This window comes from Spathaspora passalidarum, assembly GCF_000223485.1.
Source record: "Spathaspora passalidarum NRRL Y-27907 unplaced genomic scaffold SPAPAscaffold_4, whole genome shotgun sequence".
Taxonomy (NCBI): domain Eukaryota; kingdom Fungi; phylum Ascomycota; class Pichiomycetes; order Serinales; family Debaryomycetaceae; genus Spathaspora; species Spathaspora passalidarum.
This window is the reverse complement of record NW_006767428.1, coordinates 766,206-788,995: the sequence shown is the minus strand read 5'-3', so window position 1 is coordinate 788,995 and position 22,790 is coordinate 766,206. Positions and strand designations below refer to the sequence as shown.

At 35.0% G+C, this 22,790-nt stretch overlaps 10 protein-coding genes across 10 annotated transcripts; 5 read left to right on the top strand and 5 right to left on the bottom strand. All coding sequences in view use genetic code 12, as the record gives it.

Moving 5' to 3' along the window:
* Nucleotides 1-247: 247 nt before the first annotated feature.
* HSL1 (protein kinase) lies at nt 248-4,603 on the top strand (the record flags this gene model as incomplete). Its single annotated transcript, XM_007375466.1, has 1 exon — nt 248-4,603. One exon carries the CDS (start codon nt 248-250, stop codon nt 4,601-4,603), a length of 4,356 nt encoding a protein of 1,451 aa, XP_007375528.1.
* On the bottom strand, nt 3,169-5,403 carry SPAPADRAFT_61333 (uncharacterized protein; the record flags this gene model as incomplete). Its single annotated transcript, XM_007375465.1, has 1 exon — nt 3,169-5,403. The coding sequence occupies one exon, from the start codon at nt 5,353-5,355 to the stop codon at nt 4,753-4,755; it is 603 nt and encodes a 200-aa protein (XP_007375527.1).
* Nucleotides 5,404-5,945: 542 nt separating this feature from the next.
* Nucleotides 5,946-6,764, top strand: SPAPADRAFT_61327 (methylthioribulose 1-phosphate dehydratase; the record flags this gene model as incomplete). The annotated part of the gene is made up of 2 exons (XM_007375464.1): nt 5,946-6,500; nt 6,528-6,764. 2 exons carry the CDS (start codon nt 5,946-5,948, stop codon nt 6,762-6,764), a joined length of 792 nt encoding a protein of 263 aa, XP_007375526.1.
* A 53-nt stretch (nt 6,765-6,817) lies between these two features.
* On the bottom strand, nt 6,818-7,192 carry SPAPADRAFT_50817 (U4/U6-U5 snRNP complex subunit; the record flags this gene model as incomplete). The annotated part of the gene is made up of 2 exons (XM_007375463.1): nt 6,818-7,095; nt 7,165-7,192. 2 exons carry the CDS (start codon nt 7,190-7,192, stop codon nt 6,818-6,820), a joined length of 306 nt encoding a protein of 101 aa, XP_007375525.1.
* Nucleotides 7,193-7,374: 182 nt separating this feature from the next.
* SPAPADRAFT_139413 (uncharacterized protein) lies at nt 7,375-8,175 on the top strand (the record flags this gene model as incomplete). The annotated part of the gene is made up of 1 exon (XM_007375462.1): nt 7,375-8,175. The coding sequence occupies one exon, from the start codon at nt 7,375-7,377 to the stop codon at nt 8,173-8,175; it is 801 nt and encodes a 266-aa protein (XP_007375524.1).
* A 631-nt stretch (nt 8,176-8,806) lies between these two features.
* On the bottom strand, nt 8,807-9,187 carry SPAPADRAFT_138860 (uncharacterized protein; the record flags this gene model as incomplete). The annotated part of the gene is made up of 1 exon (XM_007375461.1): nt 8,807-9,187. One exon carries the CDS (start codon nt 9,185-9,187, stop codon nt 8,807-8,809), a length of 381 nt encoding a protein of 126 aa, XP_007375523.1.
* On the top strand, nt 9,186-10,562 carry GAP1 (Gap1p; the record flags this gene model as incomplete). The annotated part of the gene is made up of 1 exon (XM_007375460.1): nt 9,186-10,562. The coding sequence occupies one exon, from the start codon at nt 9,186-9,188 to the stop codon at nt 10,560-10,562; it is 1,377 nt and encodes a 458-aa protein (XP_007375522.1).
* A 571-nt stretch (nt 10,563-11,133) lies between these two features.
* On the top strand, nt 11,134-11,322 carry SPAPADRAFT_61324 (uncharacterized protein; the record flags this gene model as incomplete). Its single annotated transcript, XM_007375459.1, has 1 exon — nt 11,134-11,322. One exon carries the CDS (start codon nt 11,134-11,136, stop codon nt 11,320-11,322), a length of 189 nt encoding a protein of 62 aa, XP_007375521.1.
* Nucleotides 11,323-17,353: 6,031 nt separating this feature from the next.
* SPAPADRAFT_50814 (alpha-mannosyltransferase) lies at nt 17,354-19,339 on the bottom strand (the record flags this gene model as incomplete). The annotated part of the gene is made up of 1 exon (XM_007375458.1): nt 17,354-19,339. One exon carries the CDS (start codon nt 19,337-19,339, stop codon nt 17,354-17,356), a length of 1,986 nt encoding a protein of 661 aa, XP_007375520.1.
* A 778-nt stretch (nt 19,340-20,117) lies between these two features.
* Nucleotides 20,118-21,854, bottom strand: SPAPADRAFT_50813 (alpha-mannosyltransferase; the record flags this gene model as incomplete). Its single annotated transcript, XM_007375457.1, has 1 exon — nt 20,118-21,854. The coding sequence occupies one exon, from the start codon at nt 21,852-21,854 to the stop codon at nt 20,118-20,120; it is 1,737 nt and encodes a 578-aa protein (XP_007375519.1).
* Nucleotides 21,855-22,790: the final 936 nt, after the last annotated feature.

The window sequence follows — 22,790 nt, the reverse complement described above, 5'->3', positions numbered from 1 at the left end:
TGTCAAACAGACCTGTTACCCATACCGTTATCAAACTACTTACCCTATTCACCTTATATTACAAAAAAAGTTTATAGAATCTAACAGCCAAAAAAGTTACCACTACCTCCTCCCCTCAGCATACCACTTGCCTTTTGTGTTTCAGAAATACCCACCCACTACTATTCATTCTTTTATACTACCACCTAATATAGTGTCATTCCTTTGCATACCCTAATACTTTTTTAGCTTCAAACAGTAATCAATAATGGCATCGGTCAAAACTCAGTTTGAGGATCACACCTTTAATGATACTATAACAGGGACGCCTACTACTACTAGAACGACAACAGATTCGGCGTCCCAAACACCCACTCCGGCTAATGTCGACAAGGTCGTTCAATCAGTGACCAACGCCACCAAGAGATTGTCACAGATATCCACCATCACCAACAATTCCAACAAAAAGAGGAAATCTCAAAATAAGATTGGTCCTTGGAAATTAGGAAGGACTTTAGGTCGTGGTTCGACTGGAAGAGTCAGATTGGCAAAAAATATAAACACTGGCAAATTAGCTGCTGTTAAGATTGTACCTAAGTCTAATTTTAAGAAGTTGGAAAACCCCAAGTATAAACGAAACCAAGATGATCAGGATTCTGGTTTACCCTATGGAATCGAGCGAGAAATCATCATCATGAAATTAATATCTCACCCAAACATCATGGGATTATATGACGTTTGGGAAAACAAGAACGATTTGTATTTAATCTTGGAATATATCGAGGGTGGTGAATTGTTTGACTATTTAATCAAACGTGGTAAGTTGCAAGAATTTGAAGCGATCAATTATTTCAAACAAATCATAAATGGTATCAACTATTTACATCAATTTAATATTTGTCATCGAGACTTGAAGCCAGAGAATTTATTATTGGATTTCAATAAAAACATCAAGATTGCTGATTTTGGAATGGCAGCTTTGGAAATCAAGGAGAAATTGTTAGAAACCTCATGTGGTTCTCCTCATTATGCATCTCCAGAAATTGTTGCCGGTAAGAATTATCACGGCGCTCCTTCTGATATTTGGTCTTGTGGTATTATATTGTTTGCTCTTTTGACTGGACATTTACCTTTTGACGATGAGAATATTCGTAAATTATTGTTGAAGGTTCAAAGTGGGAAGTTCAACATGCCTCATGATTTAAGTTGGGAAGCAAAAGATTTAATATCCAAGATGTTAAAAGTTAATCCTAAAGACAGAATCTCAATTGAGGATATCTTACTCCATCCACTCTTGACAAAATATCCTGATCCTCCAACGCCTTCCTCGGTAACTGGCACAACTTTAGATTTAAAGAATATGAATATCAATCCGATTGAATCTATAGATAAAATTGATCAGGAAATCTTGAAGAACTTATCAACATTGTTTCACAATTGTAATGAACAAACAATAATATCAAGGTTGATGTCACCAAACAAGTGCTCGGAAAAGATGTTTTATTATCTTTTGATGAAGTATAGAAATGAACATTTGTCAACGTCCAGCTCCATGGACATCAGTGATGAAGCCACTGATGTTGGCTCTGCAAGAAATTCCTTACCTAGATCCACTTCAGTAATCAAAACTACCGTTGTTGACGATGCTACTGGTGAAGTCCAGACACATACCATGGTGAAGAAAGTCGAGAATTCTACCTCAATCTATTCCAATAAGTCATTATTGAACAAAAAGACGTTGTTGGATAATGTCAATCATAAACAACACCCAGCTTCGAATTCTGTAAATAAGAAGAAGGTGGTTCATAATAATCAAGTCATATATTCCAAATCCAGAAACGCCTCATCTAGATCTTTGAGATCCAATAAGTCTACCAGCTCAACCAAAAACTCACAACCATCACCTTCATCTTCGGAAAGTGGAGGAAGGGTGCTGACTCCGATGGTGAAACTTCCTATGCAACTGCCACCTAATGTTCCTTTACCAACCACTCCTGTTCGAGGACCAAACAAGCAAATAATCAAACCAACCACCATTGAAACCACAATAAGAACTCAAAATGATAAGGATTCTATGAGGCGTAGACTTACTGGAACTTTTGGCAATAAATCATTGTTGAATTTTGAATTGATTTGCGAAGAAGTATTCTCCGGTGATGATAATAAGGAAAATATGACCCCAGCTTTATCGACGAAAACGGCAACACCTCCACCAAAAAAACAAGCAGCAAACTACAAGGAGCGGGAAAGCTCTTTGGCTCGCCGAGAACGTGAATTGGCTGAAAGAGTTAGATCTCAGAACGAAGCGAGAGAACAACGATTGAAGCAAGCAGAAGAGACAGAGAGAAAGTTACAAGCACAACAAGAGAAAAGAAGATCACTAGCTAGTATTGCTGAAGAACAACTCGTTGAAAAGCAACGAGCTGTTTTCAATAGACTACTCAATCGTCAAAGCACGAATGATTTTGCTAATTTGGTTGGCGATCGCCGTTCAGTTACTGAACCCCCTGTACACCTGTTGGATCCTAAAGTTAGTTCGTTGTTACGGGCAAGAACGCTTGCTACTCCAGTCCCAAGAAAATTTGAAGCTACTGGGAGTGAAAGTCCTACTAAGAAAGTGTTGAATAAATTAGGAATTGAACTTGATGTTACTGAATCACCTGCTTCTAATCGATTCAAAAAGACTGGAAGTTCTAGAAACTTAACGGGAATTTTGAAACCACGAGATTCCAATTTACCTTCTCGAGTTCCATCAAAAGGTTCACTTTTGAAAGTATCCACTTCCAGAAACTTGGCTGGTTATTTGAAATCTGAAGCAAATGAAGAAGAGCCTGATGAAATAGCTAACATAAAGATGACTGAACATTCCAACTTAAGTCAAACATCTTTTTATAAGTCTTTGGATGACAAGAGGAAGAGCAGCACAGTACCTATTGTGGAAGAAGAAGGCGAGGAAGAAGATGTTATTTCTTATTCACAAATTCCTGAAACTTCTTTGCCAAACCCTAGATTTTCCACATTCTCCTTTGGTGGGTTGTTGTTATCAAAGCCTCAAACAGCTACCAATGAAGAAGGTGATTTGACAATCATGCAAAATACCTTAAGCTCTGGTGGCACAGTAGTCAGAAGGTCGATTTATAAGAATTCATCTATTAGAAAATCATCAACTATCCTCGGGTTAGGCATCAAGGTTCGTGACCAAGAACAACCTGAACAACAACAACAACAATCACAAATCAACCAAAAGCAAGTGAATGTTTCATCTTCTTCAGAAGAGTCCAAGAATACTAGAAGATATTCAAATGACGATGCAGATGACGAATTATTATCTGATTCAAGTACTGTTGATACAGAATTCTCCATAGAAGAGTCAGCATCAAAGCAGCCTCCACCTCAAGTTATCCCTCGATTTGATTCTGGTCATAGTATTGTTAATTCCAAGGAAACTTTGATCTTGAAGAAACATGACTCCGACACTGGAATGCATGAAGATACTACCATTCGTTTGTATGAAAGCTATGAAGATCTTACTGATAAGAACTCTTCTTTTGTTGCAGCAAATACTACTGGATTTGACCGCAATTTTTCAGTTCCTGAAGTTACTGGAATCATTGATGAGCTGGTTGTGGATGATACTGCTTTCAATGATAATGAAAGTGGTTTGTTGAATGCAAGACTCTCTACTGGTATTTTCAGCACAAGTGGTATTCCTAGAAGTCCAAGAGTTGAGTTATCAGAGAGATATGTTCAAGAAGAAGAAGAAGAAGACGATGATTATGTTGATGATGAAGAGGAGGACTGTGATGATGACAATGAACTTGAACCGGTGAACACGTTCCAACAACGAGAAGAGAAGCGGATGTCTGTCCAAGCTGAAGAATCTAGTAAGCAAACTAAGAGAGTTTCAATTAGCGAAAAGAAAGAATTCATTTCAAGCACATCTTTGCAGCAGTATGACACAATAGTCCCAACTACTTCTCCCGGTGTTATGATCAGAGAAGAGCTGCCACTGCGAGTTCCTAGATATAAGAGAATGTCATTATATCCAAAAAGAGCAGCTCCTAAACCACCAGTATCAGAGGAAACTACCACCAAGTCTAATAGATTCTCGTGGATTTCTGTCAATACCGAAGAGAAGACAAAGAGCAATTGGTTTAAGAGATTCTTCCAATCTTTAACTGGTGGATCAAAGAAGATTGAAAGCACACCTAAACACGCTCCTAAAGATATTGAGGTTGTCGATTCTTCACTCTCATCAGATGAATTGATGCAAGTCATTAAAAATCAATTAGAATTAAAGAAATTAGAAGGATCAATTTCCACGGTTACTATTGATGAAGAGTTTGGAATGATTTCTGGAGTTATACCCGCAAAGTATTCCAGTGGCAGGAAATTGAAATTCACTATTGAAGTTATTACTTTTGCTCAAAGTTCCAGTTTACATATTATTAAAATTAAGGGTAATGACAAGGGATTCCAAAATTTTGTTAATATTGTCACGTTCGTCATTAGACAAGAAGAATTCATGAATAGAAAGAGAATGTCCAGTCGAGGTACCACGGCCACTAGAACCAGTGGTAGATCAGCTGCAAATAATAGAAACTTAATTACTGTCAGAGAATAAGGTGTGGCACTTACATTACTATTTAACACTAGATTTTTCCATTTTTTAATATTGTTCTAGCATCTTTAATTAATCTTTTTTTTGTACATTATCAAAATACAACATCATAAAACAAGAATCTATTTATATATCTCCTTGTACATGCAACTTTAGTTTCTTAAAGCTCTTAATCGTTCAGCCAATTTATCTTCTTTTTCTTCAGATACAGTGTTTGCTACCGGAGCATTGATTTCCACTTGAGTTTCGTTCAATCCTTGTTTCATTTCAATACCAGCTTCATCGGCAACTTGACTCAATAATTCATCAACTTGATCTTGAGGGGTAGTCAATGCATTAACGTTATTAGTAGTAGCTTCGTAATAGTTGGTAGATGCATCCAAATCTTCAAATTGAGTTTCAAACTTATCCATAACTAAGGAGATACGTTCCAAGTTCATTGTTTGTAAAGCTTTATCCATACCTCTTATAACCTGACCCATGTTCCCAGTGACCGATCTCATGGTAACTGCAGTCTGGACCCTCAGAGCAACTGCATCAATCCTAGAAGCCAATCTCAAGAGATTGACACGCTCGTTGGCCTTACGAATAGCGTTCTGGGCATAGAGCTGGGCAATGTCGTTGTTTCCCTGGACCAACGCCTTCTTGATTTTAGCCTTTTCTTGAGTCTCTTCCTTGGCTGCTTTAGCAGCCTGTCTGCTCAACTGTTTGGATGTAAATTTTAATTGGAACAAGGATTGCTCTAAACCTGACATGTTTAATGGCTGGATACCTCTATAATGTGATGGATACTTTCTACTAGTGCTTGGTATTCTCTTATCAGATTTCTTTTTTTGGTCCACACTTTTCTTGCGAGGAATATGCTGGTATGAAATATATCATGAGAACTAAAATAATAACCAACATGACTATTTCAACCATTCCCTCCCCTTCCCCCTTCCCCCAGAGCAGGAGTTCTACATCTTGTAATACTTTTAATATGAATCACCTCCCATTGCTAGCCTTAAAAACACTCGTGCTGAAAGAGTGTAGATCTAGGAACTTAATCGCACGTGATACAAAACACATATATGCAGGAATATCTAACTTTAACTAAGTGGGAACTAGAGACATACTATACAAAGGCATAGAATTGAGCCATATTTGAAACTAATAATAAACTATTAGACATCAAATAAATTTCTGTGAATGTTTACTTTACTGTGGCTTGATAACAATAGTTTTTTTTCTGTATATAGCGTAAAAGCCTTACCTGCCCCCACGAGTCCTCGAGGATCCTGAAAAAAAAAAATACTTCAAAACGTTTTTCCTATTTGAAGTAACCAGATACCCGATACCTATCCAGATGTCAGCTCCTTGTCACTGCAAACACTCCGATGATGGAGCCAGCAATGGGAATGCATTAAATGTATTATCTCCTGAATTACAACAAGAGTTCAAAGACTCTAATCATCCAGCTAATTTGATTTGTGAATTATGTAGATTGTTCTATGATAACAACTGGGTAACTGGTACAGGAGGTGGTATCTCCATCAGAGATGTGGATGGTGAAAATCCAAATTTGGTATATATTGCACCTTCTGGTGTGCAAAAGGAACGTATTCAGCCTTGGGAAATGTTCTTAGTTGAATTGCCTGACGAGAAGATCTTGCGTACTCCTAATGATATCCCTAAGGAATTAACCAAGTCATACAAGTACAAGCCTAGTGCATGTACCCCATTATTCATGAGTTGTTACACCATGAGAGATGCTGGCGCTTGTATCCACACCCATTCCCAGCATGCAGTCATGACTACTCTTTTGTATGAAAATGAAAAGGAATTTACCATTAGTCATATTGAACAAATCAAGGCATTGCCTAAATTACAATATAATGAACAAACAAAAAAAGTGGAAAAAGTAGGTAGCATGGAATATTATGACAAGTTGGTCATTCCAATTATAGAAAACACACCTCATGAAGAAGACTTGACTGATTCCTTACAAGAAGCCATCAAAAACTATCCTGGAACTTCAGCTGTGTTAGTTAGAAGACATGGAATCTATGTTTGGGGAGAAACAGTTTGGAAAGCTAAGGTATATAACGAGGCATTGGATTACTTGTTGGAATTGGCAGTGAAAATGAAACTTGCTGGTATTCCACTTGTTAAGGAAGATTCGTAAGAATTATGAGCGTGTATTAATGTATATGTAAATCAAAATATTCGTAAACTTCGTCAGAGTGGATTTTTGGTAGTTTTCAATGTGGATGCTTTCAATGTCAGCCAATCAATAGTGGCATATTTCGCAGGGTCTATCTCTCCAACGCAGGCAACTTCTCCTCCTCTTATTATGTACAAACCTAATGGAATTTCCTGATTCTCTTCGTCGACATCTTCTTCACTGTACAAGATTCGTTCTATACAATCTTGTAGTATTATATTTGTTGAATTGTCGTATCCTTGTAAGACACCTTCAAAGAATCTGGCATCTGCTGTTATGACATGGACTTTCTCTAAATATATTTTTGTTAGTAAAACTTTCGAATCAATTACCTAGATTGACGTCTAATCAATTCACATACTTCCCATGAACTCCTTGAGATCAGACATTATTGATATATCGTTGGTATGTACAGTAGTTCAAGCAAGTTGGATCTTCACTAGGTTGTTTTTTTTTTTATTATTTTTCGTTTGGTGTATTTACCTTTTGTATTAGAAAAAAGTGCTGCAAAACTAAAATCTAATTTATTTGGCAACACACGGGTGAAGAGATGCAAAGACCAGATCTACACATGGAAGAAACAGATTATTCCAGCGATTATGAATCATTTTTTTCTCTTAGAGAGGACCACAGGGCAAAGAGTAAGATATCTACTGCTAAAAGCCCCCAGAATAAGAACTCTTTACTTATACAACATGCAGCTAGATTAGAGTTGGAATCAATTACTTTGAAAGAATCCATATCAAACGCAATAAGAACCATTAAAGAAGTTCCAGTTTCTGAAATACTTGATATACATGCCAAGGTCAACCATATTAAAAAGGAAGTTGGAGAGTTGAATGTTTCATACAAAATTGATCAGAAAACTATGAAAAATGCAAACCAAGAATTAATTACCATCAAAAAGGAGTTGACAGAATTACTGCAAAAGCTTTCTAAAATCAGTCAGGCAACAGAGATAAGTAGTAATACTTCATCCAGTTATTTTAAACAATTTCATGACTTTAGATTGAAAACAGAGGACAAGTTCGATAAGATCATCCAAACGAACAGAGAGCTAGCAAAATTAAATAAAACTAGTACCAGAGATATACCGGATACATCATCTCACCAATTGAAAGAGATGCATAAATTGATGTTGAATCAATCAGAGGGCCATACGAGAGAACTTCAAGAAATCAAACAATTTTTAACTTTGGTGCTTCCACGAATTATTAACCTTGAAAACTCTGTACAGTTGTTAGTCAATGACCAGTCTCAGGAGAGCCATAGCTATAATTACAATATTAATGCTCCTTCTGTTACTCCTGCCAATTCTAGAAAGACTTCGAGGACCAAGAATGCCATTACCAAAAAAAGGAGACTAATCTAAGCTCACAAACCTTCCATATACAGTAGCTAACTCCGAGGTGAGTTTCCAAACATGTACTCATCACTAGAGGTTGTCACTAGAAAAATAACTCACAAAAAAAAAAAAATTTTTTTATAATGCAACATGAAGCCTGAAATGGAAAAGAACTAAATTTGAAGTGCCGTTAGGCTAGTGAATTTTGTGAATGTCAAATTCAAGAAAATATCCTGGCTATGGCATCGGAAGTTGCACTATGAGTCGCATTTTTTTTTTGAAATGGCATTTTTGCAGTCCGACCGTTTTGAGCGAGCATTGCCGTTTCTAACTTCCGTTTCTAGAAAACCACGCACGTATTACATAAACCGCAGCCAAAATTCCAATGACATACTACGGTATTTATAATCGGCATATCATGGAATGAGTCACATAATTCGTGAATTGCCCTGGTTTATGAATATAAAACCGTTTTATTTTTCGCTAAGTCATCTTTTTTATTGCTAGTACATATTTTATTACGTGATGTTTATAGCATGTAGCTTTAAATACCAAGAATATTTCCTCTATACATAGAAATATTTCACACATTGTATATTTTAAAAAAGCTCAGAATTTTCACATTCAATCAAATTCTAGTATAGTAGTAGTTCTAACCTTATACAAAAATGAGTTCGGACAAACAAGACTTCTCGTCAATTGAAGAAATTAAACGTTTAGAGACCCCACCACAAGAGAAAACTGGAGTATGGAGCTCTTTTATAGATTCATTCAAGCCAGCAATACCCACACAAACATTAACACATGCCCATGCCGATGGTACTGAGAGAGAACTTAGTGATCTCGAGAGAATTAACTTGAATTCCGCAAATTCCAATTTAAGTAGAAAATTGTTGTCAAGACATTTACAAATGATCGCTATAGGATCATCCATAGGAACTGGGCTATTTGTTGGTTCAGGTGGAGCATTGAGGACTGGTGGGCCAGCAGGTATTGTTATCGCATGGGCTTTAACTGCATCCGCAGTATTTGCAACCATGCAAGGTTTGGGGGAATTATCAGTTACATTCCCAATATCGGGGTCATTTAATGTTTTTGCAAGTAGGTTTATTGAACCAGCAATTGGATTTGCGGTTGGATGGAATTATTTCTTGCAATTCTTTGTATTATTGCCATTTGAGTTGATTGCAGGTGCCATAACGATCAAATATTGGAATAGTTCTATAAATTCGGATGTATTTGTGATAATATTTTGGGTATTCGTTGTGTTCATCACCTTGTTAGGTGTCAGATGGTATGGTGAAGCTGAATTCATGTTCTCAATGGTCAAAGTTATTGCTGTGATTGGATTCATTATTCTCAGTGTGGTATTGATTTGTGGTGGTGGACCTTCTCATGATTTCATTGGTGGAAAATACTGGAATCATCCTGGACCATTTGCCAATGGATTTAAAGGGGTTTGTTCCGTCTTAGTCACTGCAGCCTTCAGTTATGGTGGTACAGAAATGGTAGGATTAACAGCTGCCGAAACTCCTAACCCAAGAAAATTCTTACCTAAAGCTATTAAACAAGTTTTCTGGAGAATCGTTATCTTTTATTTGCTTTCAATCACCATGATTGGTACATTGGTTGCTTATGATGATACCAGATTAATGGGTCTGAGTAGTGTCGACGTCACAGCCTCTCCATTTGTCATTGCCATTGTTCACGGTGGTATCAAAGGTTTACCCAGTGTCATTAATGCTGTCATCTTGCTTGCGGTATTGTCAGTGGGTAACTCTTCCGTATATGCCACTTCAAGATCGTTAAACTCTTTGGCAGAGCAAGGAATGGCACCTAAATGGACAGGTTATGTTGATAGAAAAGGAAGACCATTAGTTGCTATTTTAGTAACTGATGTTTTTGGTCTCTTTGCTCTTATTGCTGCAAGTGACAAGCAAGAAGAAGTATTCAACTGGTTAATGGCTCTCTCTGGATTGAGTTCCATTTTTACTTGGTTATCTATAAACATCAGTCACATAAGATTTAGAGCTGCCATGAAAGCACAAAACAGATCAATCTCAGAATTGCCTTATGTATCTCAATGTGGTGTTTGGGGATCTTACTATGGTGCTATTTTAAATGTGTTAGTTTTGGTGGCTCAATTCTGGATTGCATTGTTTCCTTTAAATGGTTCCCCCAATGCATCCGATTTCTTCCAGTCTTACTTAGGTTTGCCAGTTACTATCGCCACTTGGCTTGGTTATAAGTTATGGAAGGGTGATTGGAGATTGTTTATTCATGCTAAAGATATTGATATTGATACAGGTAGAGCACATGTTGATTTAGATCTCTTACAACAAGAAGTAGCAGAAGAACAGGCTGCCTTGGCTGAAAAACCTTTCTTCATTAGATGGTACAGATTTTGGTGTTAATTCCAATATATTATTACAATTGAAAAGAAATTGATAGATGTAATAACTATTCTTGTATAGAGATATGAACAAAAAAAATAAACGAAAATAGGGCATTTTATTTGCTAGTAAATATCCATCTTGTACGAACTGTCGAACAACAGCTGCAAACAATTTTCGCTTCTTACGTAGTCTTAATGATATACCTCGATGTTTTAGAATTAATATTTTTCTTTTTCATGTTTAATAATAATTACAATAACTATTGCCGTTTGAAAAACTTTACAGCTATTTAAAGACAAAAAAACTTACCTTAATCAACAAAACCAAGATATTCAAATCCGTTCTGCTGCAATTTTTTGATGGTACCAGTGAAACAACCCATTTCGTAGAAAAGATATGTCAACATATAAATACAGTGTGTATTGTATGCTAATAGGCACCAACAACGTGTGACTGTCGAGGAATTTATGGCAATTTCTCAAGTACATTTCGCAGTTGCAGCTAATAAATGATTCTTAAAATATATACAACTATTCATTGACAGTTTAAAGGATGAAAACGGGGAAAATAAAGACTACTCGCAGCAAAAATGGATGTGGATGAATTTTTAACTGCTTTTCATAACGGATTCAAAGTCGATCTGTCTCACTTCAAATTGATCATTGAAGTTCATCAAATACATCAAAATGACAAATCCTTTAAGAATTATCGTCAAGTTTTCTATAACTTTTTAGACCACCACTCCCAAAAGACAGTTGAGGGATATCAACCTTATTGAGTTGTTTTGATAACGTTTCTGTTTGCTGGTTCTTGCTTCAGTCAAAGCTTATCAAGAACTTCGAAAGGTAGAAGAAAGACCTGGACTCGAAGAAGCAATAAAAAACAGCAAACAGAAACGTTATCAAAACAATTATAACATGAAAACTTTCCAACAAGGGAAGAATTACGATTGGAACAAGAAGACCAATGGTAAGTTCAATTCCAGAAACTCATCGAATACAGCTAAATGTTATCGTTGTGGAAGTACTAAACATCTCCTTAAAGATTGTAAAGTACCAAAATCTGAAGGTTCTAATGGAAAAAATCTGTCAAATTCAAAAAAATTGTTGGAGTCCCGGGAAGACCCAAAAATCAACCTTTCTTTTTCGGAAACATCGTTGAAGGTAAACACCAACAAGAAAGGTACAAGAGTAGAAAGAATCTGGGTAAACTTAGAAGGTATTTCAGGAAAACAACCAGCATTACTTGATTCTGCTTGTGGAGCAAACTTCATTTGGTCTAAGTTGATACAAGGACTTCCAACTAAAGAATGTTCACCCATTTCAGTACATGCAGCCGACAACACCTTCATGTATACAATAACTAGCTCCATCGAATTATTTTGGATTGACATAAACAAAATCGTTATTTTTTATGTTGCTGATATTTCGGCATATCCAGTAGTCTTAGGAGCTGAAATTTCTACACAGTTTAGATCATTTCCAAAATAATTCAATAAGACTAGTTACTGTACATATAAATGTGTTATCAACTGAAGATATCAAAGAGGTAGAACAACCTGATCATAGTTATGAAGAGCTTTGGTTTGCACAACTTAATACAACAGATGATATGAAGGAACAAAATTCAATGAAAACTGGTAAATATACACCACCATCAAATCCAATGGATCCAGTACAAAGTGAACAACAGAATTTAAGACATCAACATTGTCTGAAAGAAGTAATGGAATTCCTTCAACAATATTTGGATAATGAATTTATTTCTGTTAGTAAATCACCATGTTCATCACCTACTTTGTTTGTAAAGAAAGCAGATGGCACTTACAGATTATGCGTGGATTACAGATTTTTAAACTCAATCACAATTCCAGATAAATTCCCTTTACCAAATATTGAAGATCTTTTAAATGAAGTATCAAATTGTTCATATTTTTCCAAATTAGATTTAGCTCAAGGTTACCATCAGATAGCAATTGCCCCAGAGGATAGATACAAGACTGCTTTTATTACTCAAGGAGGTTTATTCGAATGGAATGTTATGCCTTTCGGATTAATGAATGCTCCAGCTACATTTCAAAGAGTTATGAATTCTATTTTTCAACCATACTTATCAAAGTTTGTCTTAGTTTATTTGGATGACATTTTGATTTACAGTAGATCAAAGAAAGAACATATAAAACATTTAGAAATGGTTTTTAAGACACTAGCTAAATGTCATTTCGTGGCAAAACAGAAAAAATGTGAATTTTTCATGAAACAATTGAATTTTCTAGGACATACAGTTACTGCAGAAGGTGTTAAAACAAGTTTGTAAAAGATCTAAGCTATTAAAAATTGGCGCCATCCTAAATCCAAGACACAATACCAACATTTTGTTGGATTTGCATCGTATTATAGAGGATTTGTTAAAGATTTTTCCAAGATTTTTAGACATTTGATTTTAGCTGGAAATAGTAAAATCAGATATAATCACCCTCTGGTAACAAAAGCTTTTGAACTGATTAAACATGCATTAATGAGAACACCTGTTTTAGTACCCCCAATGCCAGATGCAACATATATGATTACTTCAGATGCATCAGATCATGCTATGGGTGCAGTTATTGAAAAACTTGGTGAAAATGGAAAATCTTATGGTGTTGTTGCATATTATTCTAAATCACTTGCTCCTGCTGAAAGAAACTATGCAATTAGAGAAAAGGAATTACTCGCTTTAGTTCGAGTTTTAGAAAGATATCATTTGTTGTATAGCCATCACCTAATTATAAAAACTGATTATCAGTCCTTACAATATTTGTTGAAACTGTTTAAACAACCAAATCAAAGACTTTCAAGATGGTTAGATACTCTTAGTGATTTTGACTTAGACATTCAGTACATCAAAGGAAGTACTAATAAGGCTGATGCTCTTTCGCGACAATTTGAAGAAAGTTTGCAAATGTCAGCGACATCAATTGAAATTATTAGTGATGTACTAGGTGCAGAATTCTTTGATCAAGTTAAAGCATCGTATGTGGATGATGAACGCACGTGTGAAATAGTTCCAATCCTTAAAGATAATTTACCAATACCTAAACATCTTAGAACTATTATTAAAAGATGTAAGTTGAAGGATGGATTACTTATCTTTAAAGGATATGATGGAAATGGTCTTGCAAAGGAAAGGTTATGGATACCTACTCCAGAATTGCAAAGACAAGCTGTTGTTGCACATCATCAGAATTTAACAGATTTACATCTAGGTGCTTTTGGTACATTCCTGTCAATGGTAAAATATTTTTTTTTGGCCAAATATGTTTGAAACTGTGAAGAAGTTTGTAAGAACTTGTCCAGTATGTCAAAGTATAAAGCCGCGAAATCATTCACCTTATGGTCTTCTTCAACCATTACCAGTACCTTTAGGTCGTTGGCAATCAATTACAATGGATTTTATATCTGGTTTTCCAATGGTACAAGACTGTGATCAAATACTTGTTGCTGTGGATAGACTAACAAAAAGGACTCATTTTATTCCATGCCTGAAACAAATAGATGCTACTCAAACAGCTGATTTGTTTATACATCTATAAGTTACATGGTATGCCGGAAGAAATTATTTCGGATCAAGGTTCAACTTTCACTTCGGAATTTTGGAAACAATTTCATAGAACGTTGCAAGTTAAGTTAAAGTTTACATCAACATTTCACCCACAAACAGATGGACAAACGGAAAGAGTGAACAGATCATTGAAACATTTGTTGAAAGTGTATGCCGATTTCAATGATACGACATGGGAACAGAAATTGCCAATTTTGGAATTTGCTTACAATAGTCATTATCATAAAGCTATTCAATGTACACCATTTGAAGCAGACTTAGGGTATAACCCAAGAACACCTCATGTTGATACGAGATTGTTACAATTTATGAATAACCCTGCTCAGAACGTAGATCCTAATGCTTTAGGTGGATCTCAACTTGCTGAATATCTCAATGATCAATATAATGTTCTTCATGATAATTTGGTTCAAGATCAATATGAAATGGAAAAGGCTTATAATCAACACAGAGAAGGATTGATTCTCGATGCTGGTCAGGAAGTGTCAGTTCGCAAGAAAGCTAATATCTTAAGATCTAAGCTCAAGTGGACGAAACAACAACCTTTATATTTTGGTCCTGACAATATTTCAAAAGTTTTTCCGAATAATGCAAATATTTATCACATACAGATTGATGGATATCAACAACTTAGTTTAGTAAATGTCAAGAATTTAAAGCCATATTATCGAGATCTGTCTAGATATACAGAAATCCCACCAACAACAATTGCACTGCTCAAGGCATTTGCATTAGTGAATAATATTATATCGATTGTGGGAATTGACTTTTTTCAATAAAACAATGGCACTTACATTTAAATATTGTGATATATTTCATGCTGTTATGTTTAATTATGATCAGGCAAGATCTGTTATTCCCCCAGCCTACTGGGTGGAATTGGAACGAGTTTATCAACAGTCGTTTTCCATGTACCCTGAGGATTCTTCAATGGAAGACCTACCTGCCGATGATATAAATGCACATTCCACGAATACTAACCATAGGTTGAGATTACCTAGTCTTAATAGCTAAAATTTTATTTGATCCGATATCGAAGACACTGAAATGGATAAAGGACTTCAGTGTATAAGTATGTATTTTTATTTGTATAAATGAATGATTTTTTTTAGATTAAAAGCAATTATGCACACACAAAAAAAAACAACCTCCTGATAGGTTAGAGGGGTGCGGGGAGTTTTGGTCCGATAATGTTCTCCACCTAATTTTTTGTTTTTTTATTGAACAATTACGGCTTTGGTTGCAAAAGTTTGGAAGTGTAAGCTGTAACTTTCCCCCCGTAAGAAATATGACTATGTTCTGGTGTTTTCATTTTTTTTCACCTAAAATGAAACTTGCGTTGTCTATGTCCGTATTCATGTCTGAAAGCCTCGATAAATTCATTGTAATCCATATAAATCTTTTCCGGAATTATTTTGCGTGTTTCATCGATCATTCCCAAGTAATATGGACGGAAGAAATATGTTAACCAAAGGCCAGCTCCGTCAACCAAATGACATTCGGCAATTGTATTTACTTCGATAATTTCAATTTTCCCGTTGTGTTGTACAAAATACGTGAGACAGTTTCTTTCCATTTGATTACACACTATTTCAAACCATTTGAGGGTTTTTGCAGTTCCATCAAATATTTCCGAATATCTAATCAGTGGTTTATCACTTTCTAGATTCTTTTTCCTTTGAATATCAGCAGCTGAAAGTGGACGTCTATAGTTATTAGACCAATTCCGGTTATTGTTATTTCCTTGGTAGTTCTTTTTGGAATTATAACGTTTCTTAAAGGCCATTCTTAGTTGTTGTTTATCCAGGATCAATATAACCAAAGCGGCAGATACCAACTGCTACAAGGGTGACTGGTGTAGGTAAGTATAAATGTTAATATAGTAACTGCCAGTAAAAGCGCTAATATGATTGTTATGTGTGAGGGGAGTGGAGGAATCTATTGTCTAACTAATCTATCTACTAATAGAATAAAAGGAGGGATTGATTCTTTTATGATACTTTTTCGATACTTCTTGAGCTTCTATTAATATTTCAACTAGGAATCCAATCAAATTTATATTTCATTTTTCTAAGCTATCAATGTCTAGCTTTTCCCACCAGGCCATGTTTTGTGTCGACACTTCAACTATCCTTATCCTCAGACCATAATATTAAGATCAGCTCATTTATCCCTAGCTTATTCTCCGCAGGGGCATTTTACTGTTTTCCTTTTTCTAATATCTTTTCTTGGCTTTCTGATTCTATTGGTTAGTTTAGTGAACATGTTTGATTGGTTGCTTCCTGGATCCCGTGCTCTCTATCTCACAATGCCATCTTTATCATTACACAGAATCTGTAGGATTATGTGCTAGATTTAAGAGTTCATACTCTAACAAAAATTTAAAAAGCGGCCTGGTTAGCTCAATCGGTAGAGCGTTTGACTCTTAAGTTAGACATCAAAAGGTTGCGGGTTCGACCCCCGCATCGGGCTTTTCTTTTTTCAATTCATTCTTTTTACTTTCTGTGAGATAGATCATAAACACAAACACTTTACCTTGAGAATATCTCAGGAACGGAGGAAACTATGTTTCTTTTGGTCTCAGATCAATTTATGAATAGGCTAGACACACTAAAAGTTCTTTCACACAAGAAAATATATCATACTATGAAAGTTGGGCTATTGGTTGCAATTATTTTTTCTGGCTAGCAAAGGTAGAGTACAGAACAGATTTTATGATCAAGGTTTTAAACTCGTACGATGGAAATGCAATCAAGGTTGAAGCTTTACTATCTTAAAATAAAACCAGTTTGTTCCTGGGATACGCCCGAAACAAAAAACTTTCATGAAAGTTTCAGCCAGGAAGTTTATTCAATACAAAGTATATTTATTCACAGGAAACAAAACTGCTTGATTCCGCTTATTATTTGTAACTTTCTTCTTTAAGATAGCAATCAATTTATAATATTAAAACTAATTTAAGTTTCATAGTTAAAATAAATGAAAGTCAAATTCATCTGAACTACTATGGATGATAAAACAACAAGTATATTAGTTATCCAACGAACACTTGGTTGGTTCCCTTAAATGATATAAAAGTTAAAAACCCAAAATCGGGGGTCCTTTAGTGATTTGGGATATCTATTTTATCAACACCGGATTGTTGCGAGTCTTAAAGAAAGGATTAACTTTTTGTATAAATCTTGACCAAGTTTTGAATACATTCCTCCCTAGCCCATCCAAATTTCTCCAAAATATGTCATTAAATTCTTAGAAGTGTCATTAAAAGTGATTACCTGTCCCAATATAGGTTTATCTTTATTTCCAATACTTGAATGTGCGCAATATAATTTTCTAGCACAATACCTAAAGTCCTGAGACCATCCACTTGTAGGGCCGTTGCTACTCGTCGACTCTAGAGATATTGGAGGAATAATTCCATTGTTTGGTCTGAGTAATGATTCGTAAAATATTTTAAGTTTATCTGGATCACTAGAAAACCTATCACCGTGACTTGCTTCTGTTTTATAATCTATAATACCTTTATCATCTCTGTGACAAAATTGAAAACCAGAATTTATCCACAATAAATGTCCATCATGGGCACTTAAATGTGCTGGGTGGGCAGAACAGACTTCTTTAATAGAATTATTTGTATCTGTGAAGTTTCCAATTGCAGCGGCAAAATTAGGTTCGAATTCATAGGATTCATCACCATTGAACGCCATACCTAACCAAAAATATTCTTTCTCTCCATATACATTTTTATCTACTGGTTCAAAGAAACTTAGCTGTAGCATCATAAGAATAGAATTGAAATGCCTTTTCTTGTCCATCAAAACCAACCCTGATTCCATATAATGCTTGAAACCTTTAAAGAATTCTCGATTTAACGTGTGATTTGTCATCATGGGAATATCAAATATAACGGAGTCTATTAAACAAGGACCCAATGATTTAAAAAAGTTAATTGAACTTTGGGTACGGTTATCCCAACTTCTATCCTTGAAAAAATAAGCACCAGTTTGTTTATATTCTTTGATGTTGAAAAAGAATTCGGGATTTTCAAGTATCACACTATCACTATCAAGAAGCATATATTCTTCAAATGAATTGAAAATATTTGCTAAAAGTTTTTTATTAAAGCCTTTAAACAATGACCAATAAGATGGTACTATTGTATTTTTAATATTGACAAACCAAATGTCTTGGGGAGGCAATCCCTTTTCTGGATTTATGTAGTCTTCTCCGAGAATATCAAAAACCTTATCAAATGAAGGTGGCAATTCAGTAAAATTGCTACGAGCTGCATCAACTATTTTGTCTTTGGCTTCCTGTGAAAAATCTTCATCCACAAAAATTTGAATAGGATATTGATTCTTTAGTGCCCTCAATACTCTAATTAGTCTAATCAAACTATCCACGTGTTGGTTTCCAATAGTTAAAACAATACCCCTGCCCTTGAATTTATTTTGAAATCTATTTAACCAATATGGGTTGTTGTAAGGGGAAGCCGAGTATGGAACGTCAAAATGAACTACCCCAGACCAATCTTCATAAGTAGGCGATTCTCCTGATAACCAAGGATAAAATCTTTTCTCAAATGTATGAGTACCCTTAAGGAAAGACTGAGTGGATTTTTCCTCAAATAATGAAGCAAGCCATGACTTTGGATGCCAACTTAATTGATTAGTCGATGTTGTTCCTATATAACACTTGTTGAATATTCTAAAATTCGAAAGAATATCACGAACCTTTTGTTGATTTTCCTCTAATTGGGTTTGAGAAAATTCTGCTTGTATAGATTTGAGCAGTTTTGACTTGCCCTTTTCTTTTCTAAATTGATTGAATTCAGGTGAATTAAACCCCTTTAAGCTTAATTTGTCATTAGGGTCAAAATTCCAATTGGGATCCAAGGAATACAAAGTTTTAAAATAAAGCTCACATTTTTGTCCCGAGTCCAATGAAAGGAGTACATCAATATCATATTCTTGAAACAAAGAATTATATACATTCGACTGGTTAATATGGTCTGATGGGCTATCATTTTGAATTTCATGTTTTAATTGTAAGACTTTCTCAGGTTCTGGATGTATTAAACCGTTAGTGGATATTAGTTTCACATCTTGTCTAGCTATAATCAGGAAGAGAAATAATATCCATAAGAGAAAGATACCAACTATAATTATGCTATTAGTACGTCTTCTGAATAGCATTAAAATTACAAAACTATATCAACATATAAGTAGAAGAGAATTGAAAATACCTTGGACTCTTGGAAACCAAGAAATAAAACAAAAAACTGGAATCTTACTCGATGTAGAAAAACCCAACAACTCATGGTTTAAGGTTAGCCGCTACTACATTCTCGGGCCAAGAAATAAATGCGAAATACTGTGATTTTAAGCGGTTGTTGCAATTATTTTTTTATGATATTTTATCACCGACAAACAAAACGCAAGTTTTTTATTTTCAGAAACATTGTAAGTATAGTAATAAGCACGCCTGCGCCTCTTCAGTTTTGGTTTCTCTTCTCTGAACATATATTAGAGCAAGGATACGTGTTTAATAGAAACTTGATATTGATGCTCTATATAAACCCAGCAGATTCTCGTCTATAGTGTGCACTGATTTGATTATCTTGAAAAGATTTTCACTTAACCAATACATGTCATCTATGTATCCTAGGATTTAGAAGAACCATATCTTGACCTCAATAGCTTTTGTTGACAAAGGATTTTGATTCAAGAAGCATTAGTTTAAATAATAGATGTTTTAACGAGTTTAGTTTTCAGGCGCTGATATTTTTAGTTGACGATACAAGCAGATTTTCTGAGGCGTCTTTATGAATAACCTATATTATCTCCGCCTTATTCGCACACTCATTGTAATATTAATTAATATTACAAGAAATATCGTATAGGGTCAGTCTGAAATGAGAAGAATGTTTATTACATATTACTAAAAATTTAGTAAAGATCTACTTGTAAATAACTAACCCATCCAAATCTCTCCATAATATGACATTAAATTCTTTGCGGTGTCATCAAAAGTTATAACTTGACCCAATATAGGTTTGTCTATACTTCCAACACTGGAAACTGCACAAAACATAGTTCCAGCGCAATATTTGAATTCGTCATTCCATCCAGTAAGAAACTGACCATTTTTGCCTTTCATATCTAAAGACCACGGTGGAATAATCCCATGACTTGGTCTGAACAAGGATTCAAAAATCAGTTTAAGCTCATGTGGATTGCTTGGGAACCTACCATTATGACCTGCTTCCACGTCATATTTTACCTTACCTATACCTGCCTTATGGCAAAATCGAAAACCTGAATTTAACCATAATAGATGTCCATCATGGGCACTTAAATGTGCTGGGTGAGCAGAACAGACTTCTTTAATGGGATTATTGGTGTCTGAGAAGTTTCCAATTGAAGCTGAAAAGTTTGGGTCAAATTCATATGATTCATCTCCATTAAAAGCCAAACCTAACCAAAAATATTCCTTTTCGCCATAAAATTGCGAACTTATTGGTTCAAAGAAACTTAGTTGCAACAGCATAAGTACAGAATTGAAATGTTGCTTCTTGTTCAATAATACTAATCCGGACTCCATATAATGTCTAAATCCTTTAAATATTTCTCGATCCAAGGTATGGTTTGTCATCATGGGTATATCAAATACTACCGAGTCAATTAAGTTTGGTCCCAAAGTTTTTAAAAAGTTCAGAGACTTTTTTGCACGAGCTTTCCAAGCTCTGTCTTTATAAAAATATGCACCTGTTTGTTGGTATTCCTTGATATTAAAAAAGAATTCGGGATTTTCAAGTATCACACTATCACTATCGAGTAGCATATATTCTTCAAATGAATTAAAAATACTGGCCAAAAGTTTCTTCGTAAAGCCTTGAAATAAGTTCCAATATGAAGGAACAATTGCATTTTTAACATTGATAAACCAAATTTCTTGCCAAGGTAAACTTTCTCCTGGTTTTAGATAGTTCTTACCAAGAATATCAGATACATTTTCGTATGATTTTGGTAACTCTGTAAAATCGTCTCGAGCTGCAGAAATGATATTATGTTTAGATTCTTGGGAAAAATCCTCATCAACAAGTATTTGAATAGGATATTTATTCTTTAATGCCCTTAATACTCGAATTAACCTTACTGTGTTATCAACATGCTTATTTCCTATAGTTAAAACAATCCCTCTACCATTCAGCTTTTCTCTGAATATATTTAGCCAATAGGGATCATTTATAGCAGAACGTGAATTTGAGCCCGGAAGATCAAAATAAACTTCCCCATTCCAATTTTCATAAGTTGGAGATTCCCCCGATAGCCACGGATAAATTCGTTTCTCAAATGTGTGGGTACCTTCAAAAAAGGAGTTTGCTGGTTTGCCTAGACCAAATGAGCCATGAAGAAACGAGTTTGGATTCCAATTAAATCTATTATTTGTTGATTTTATATAGCATTTATTGAATATTCGGAATATTGAAAGAAGACCACGAATTTTTGGACCATTCTCTTTAAATTTCTTGGTGGAAAATTCCTTCTCTAAATTGTTAATCGGTTCCTTTTTGTCTTTTATATAATTTTGAAACTCAGATGATTTGAAGTCCCTTGTGTTAAAGTTATTACTAGGATCAACGCACCAGTTGGGGTCCAATTGATGTAAAATTTTAAAAAACTGATCACACCTTTCATTAATACCCATTGAAAGTAGTGAGTCTATATCATGATAACCTAACAAGGCATAGTACAATGTCCAGTTGTTGTTATCTTCAGAAAAGGAATTGTGGAATATTTGTTCTTTCAAATCCAGAATTGCTTCAGATTTTGGGCTAGGCAATATTACCTTTTTGGTAGATCCAAATATTAACCCTGGCTTGGGTCTATGTAGCAGGAGAAATGATAGGAATAATAGAAACCCAACAACTATTATAGCTGCAAAACGTTTCCCATGTGCGAATATATTGTATCTTCTTCTCGTTAATCGAAATTTAAATAACATCGAAGAAAATGTTTCGATTGTCAGAGTTTGATAATAGTAATACTAATTAAAATATATAAAAGATTCGGGGGACTCCTTTTTCGAGGGTTTTCTATACATCCGATTCTCGACCACACGTTCATGTCACAAAATCTGTAAAACTTTTTTAGGAAATAAGTCGCGTGTTACACAAAGATAATTCCGTAACACAACAATAGATATTAGCTTAGCGATACAAACAATGGCTATTAAATTAGTAGGATGTCCATCCTCATAAAGTCGCCCTCTATATTCTAGATTTATACACGAGGCAATATTTGTGGACCTATATTCTGATAAATTTTGCGAATATATTATTGCCTATATTTGTTTATAAGTAGGGTAAGTGGCTACTATTTTCAGAGTAGTAATTCCGGTTTCCGAAAATGAACTATGGGAAATTGGTAACCGCATGGGAATTGTCTATATGGAAAAAAGAGAATTTTCTTGGTTTCCAGGATACTACCATAGATCACCAAGTATTATTAGTATTAAATAATGTTAATCAGTAGTATGAAGAGGGTTACTGACGATGTCTCACGTATATAGCTCTGGATAGGAGATATTGCATATGTTGTCAAAAGCCGACACATAGAGAATGAAAAACTTAATCTGGGCCAA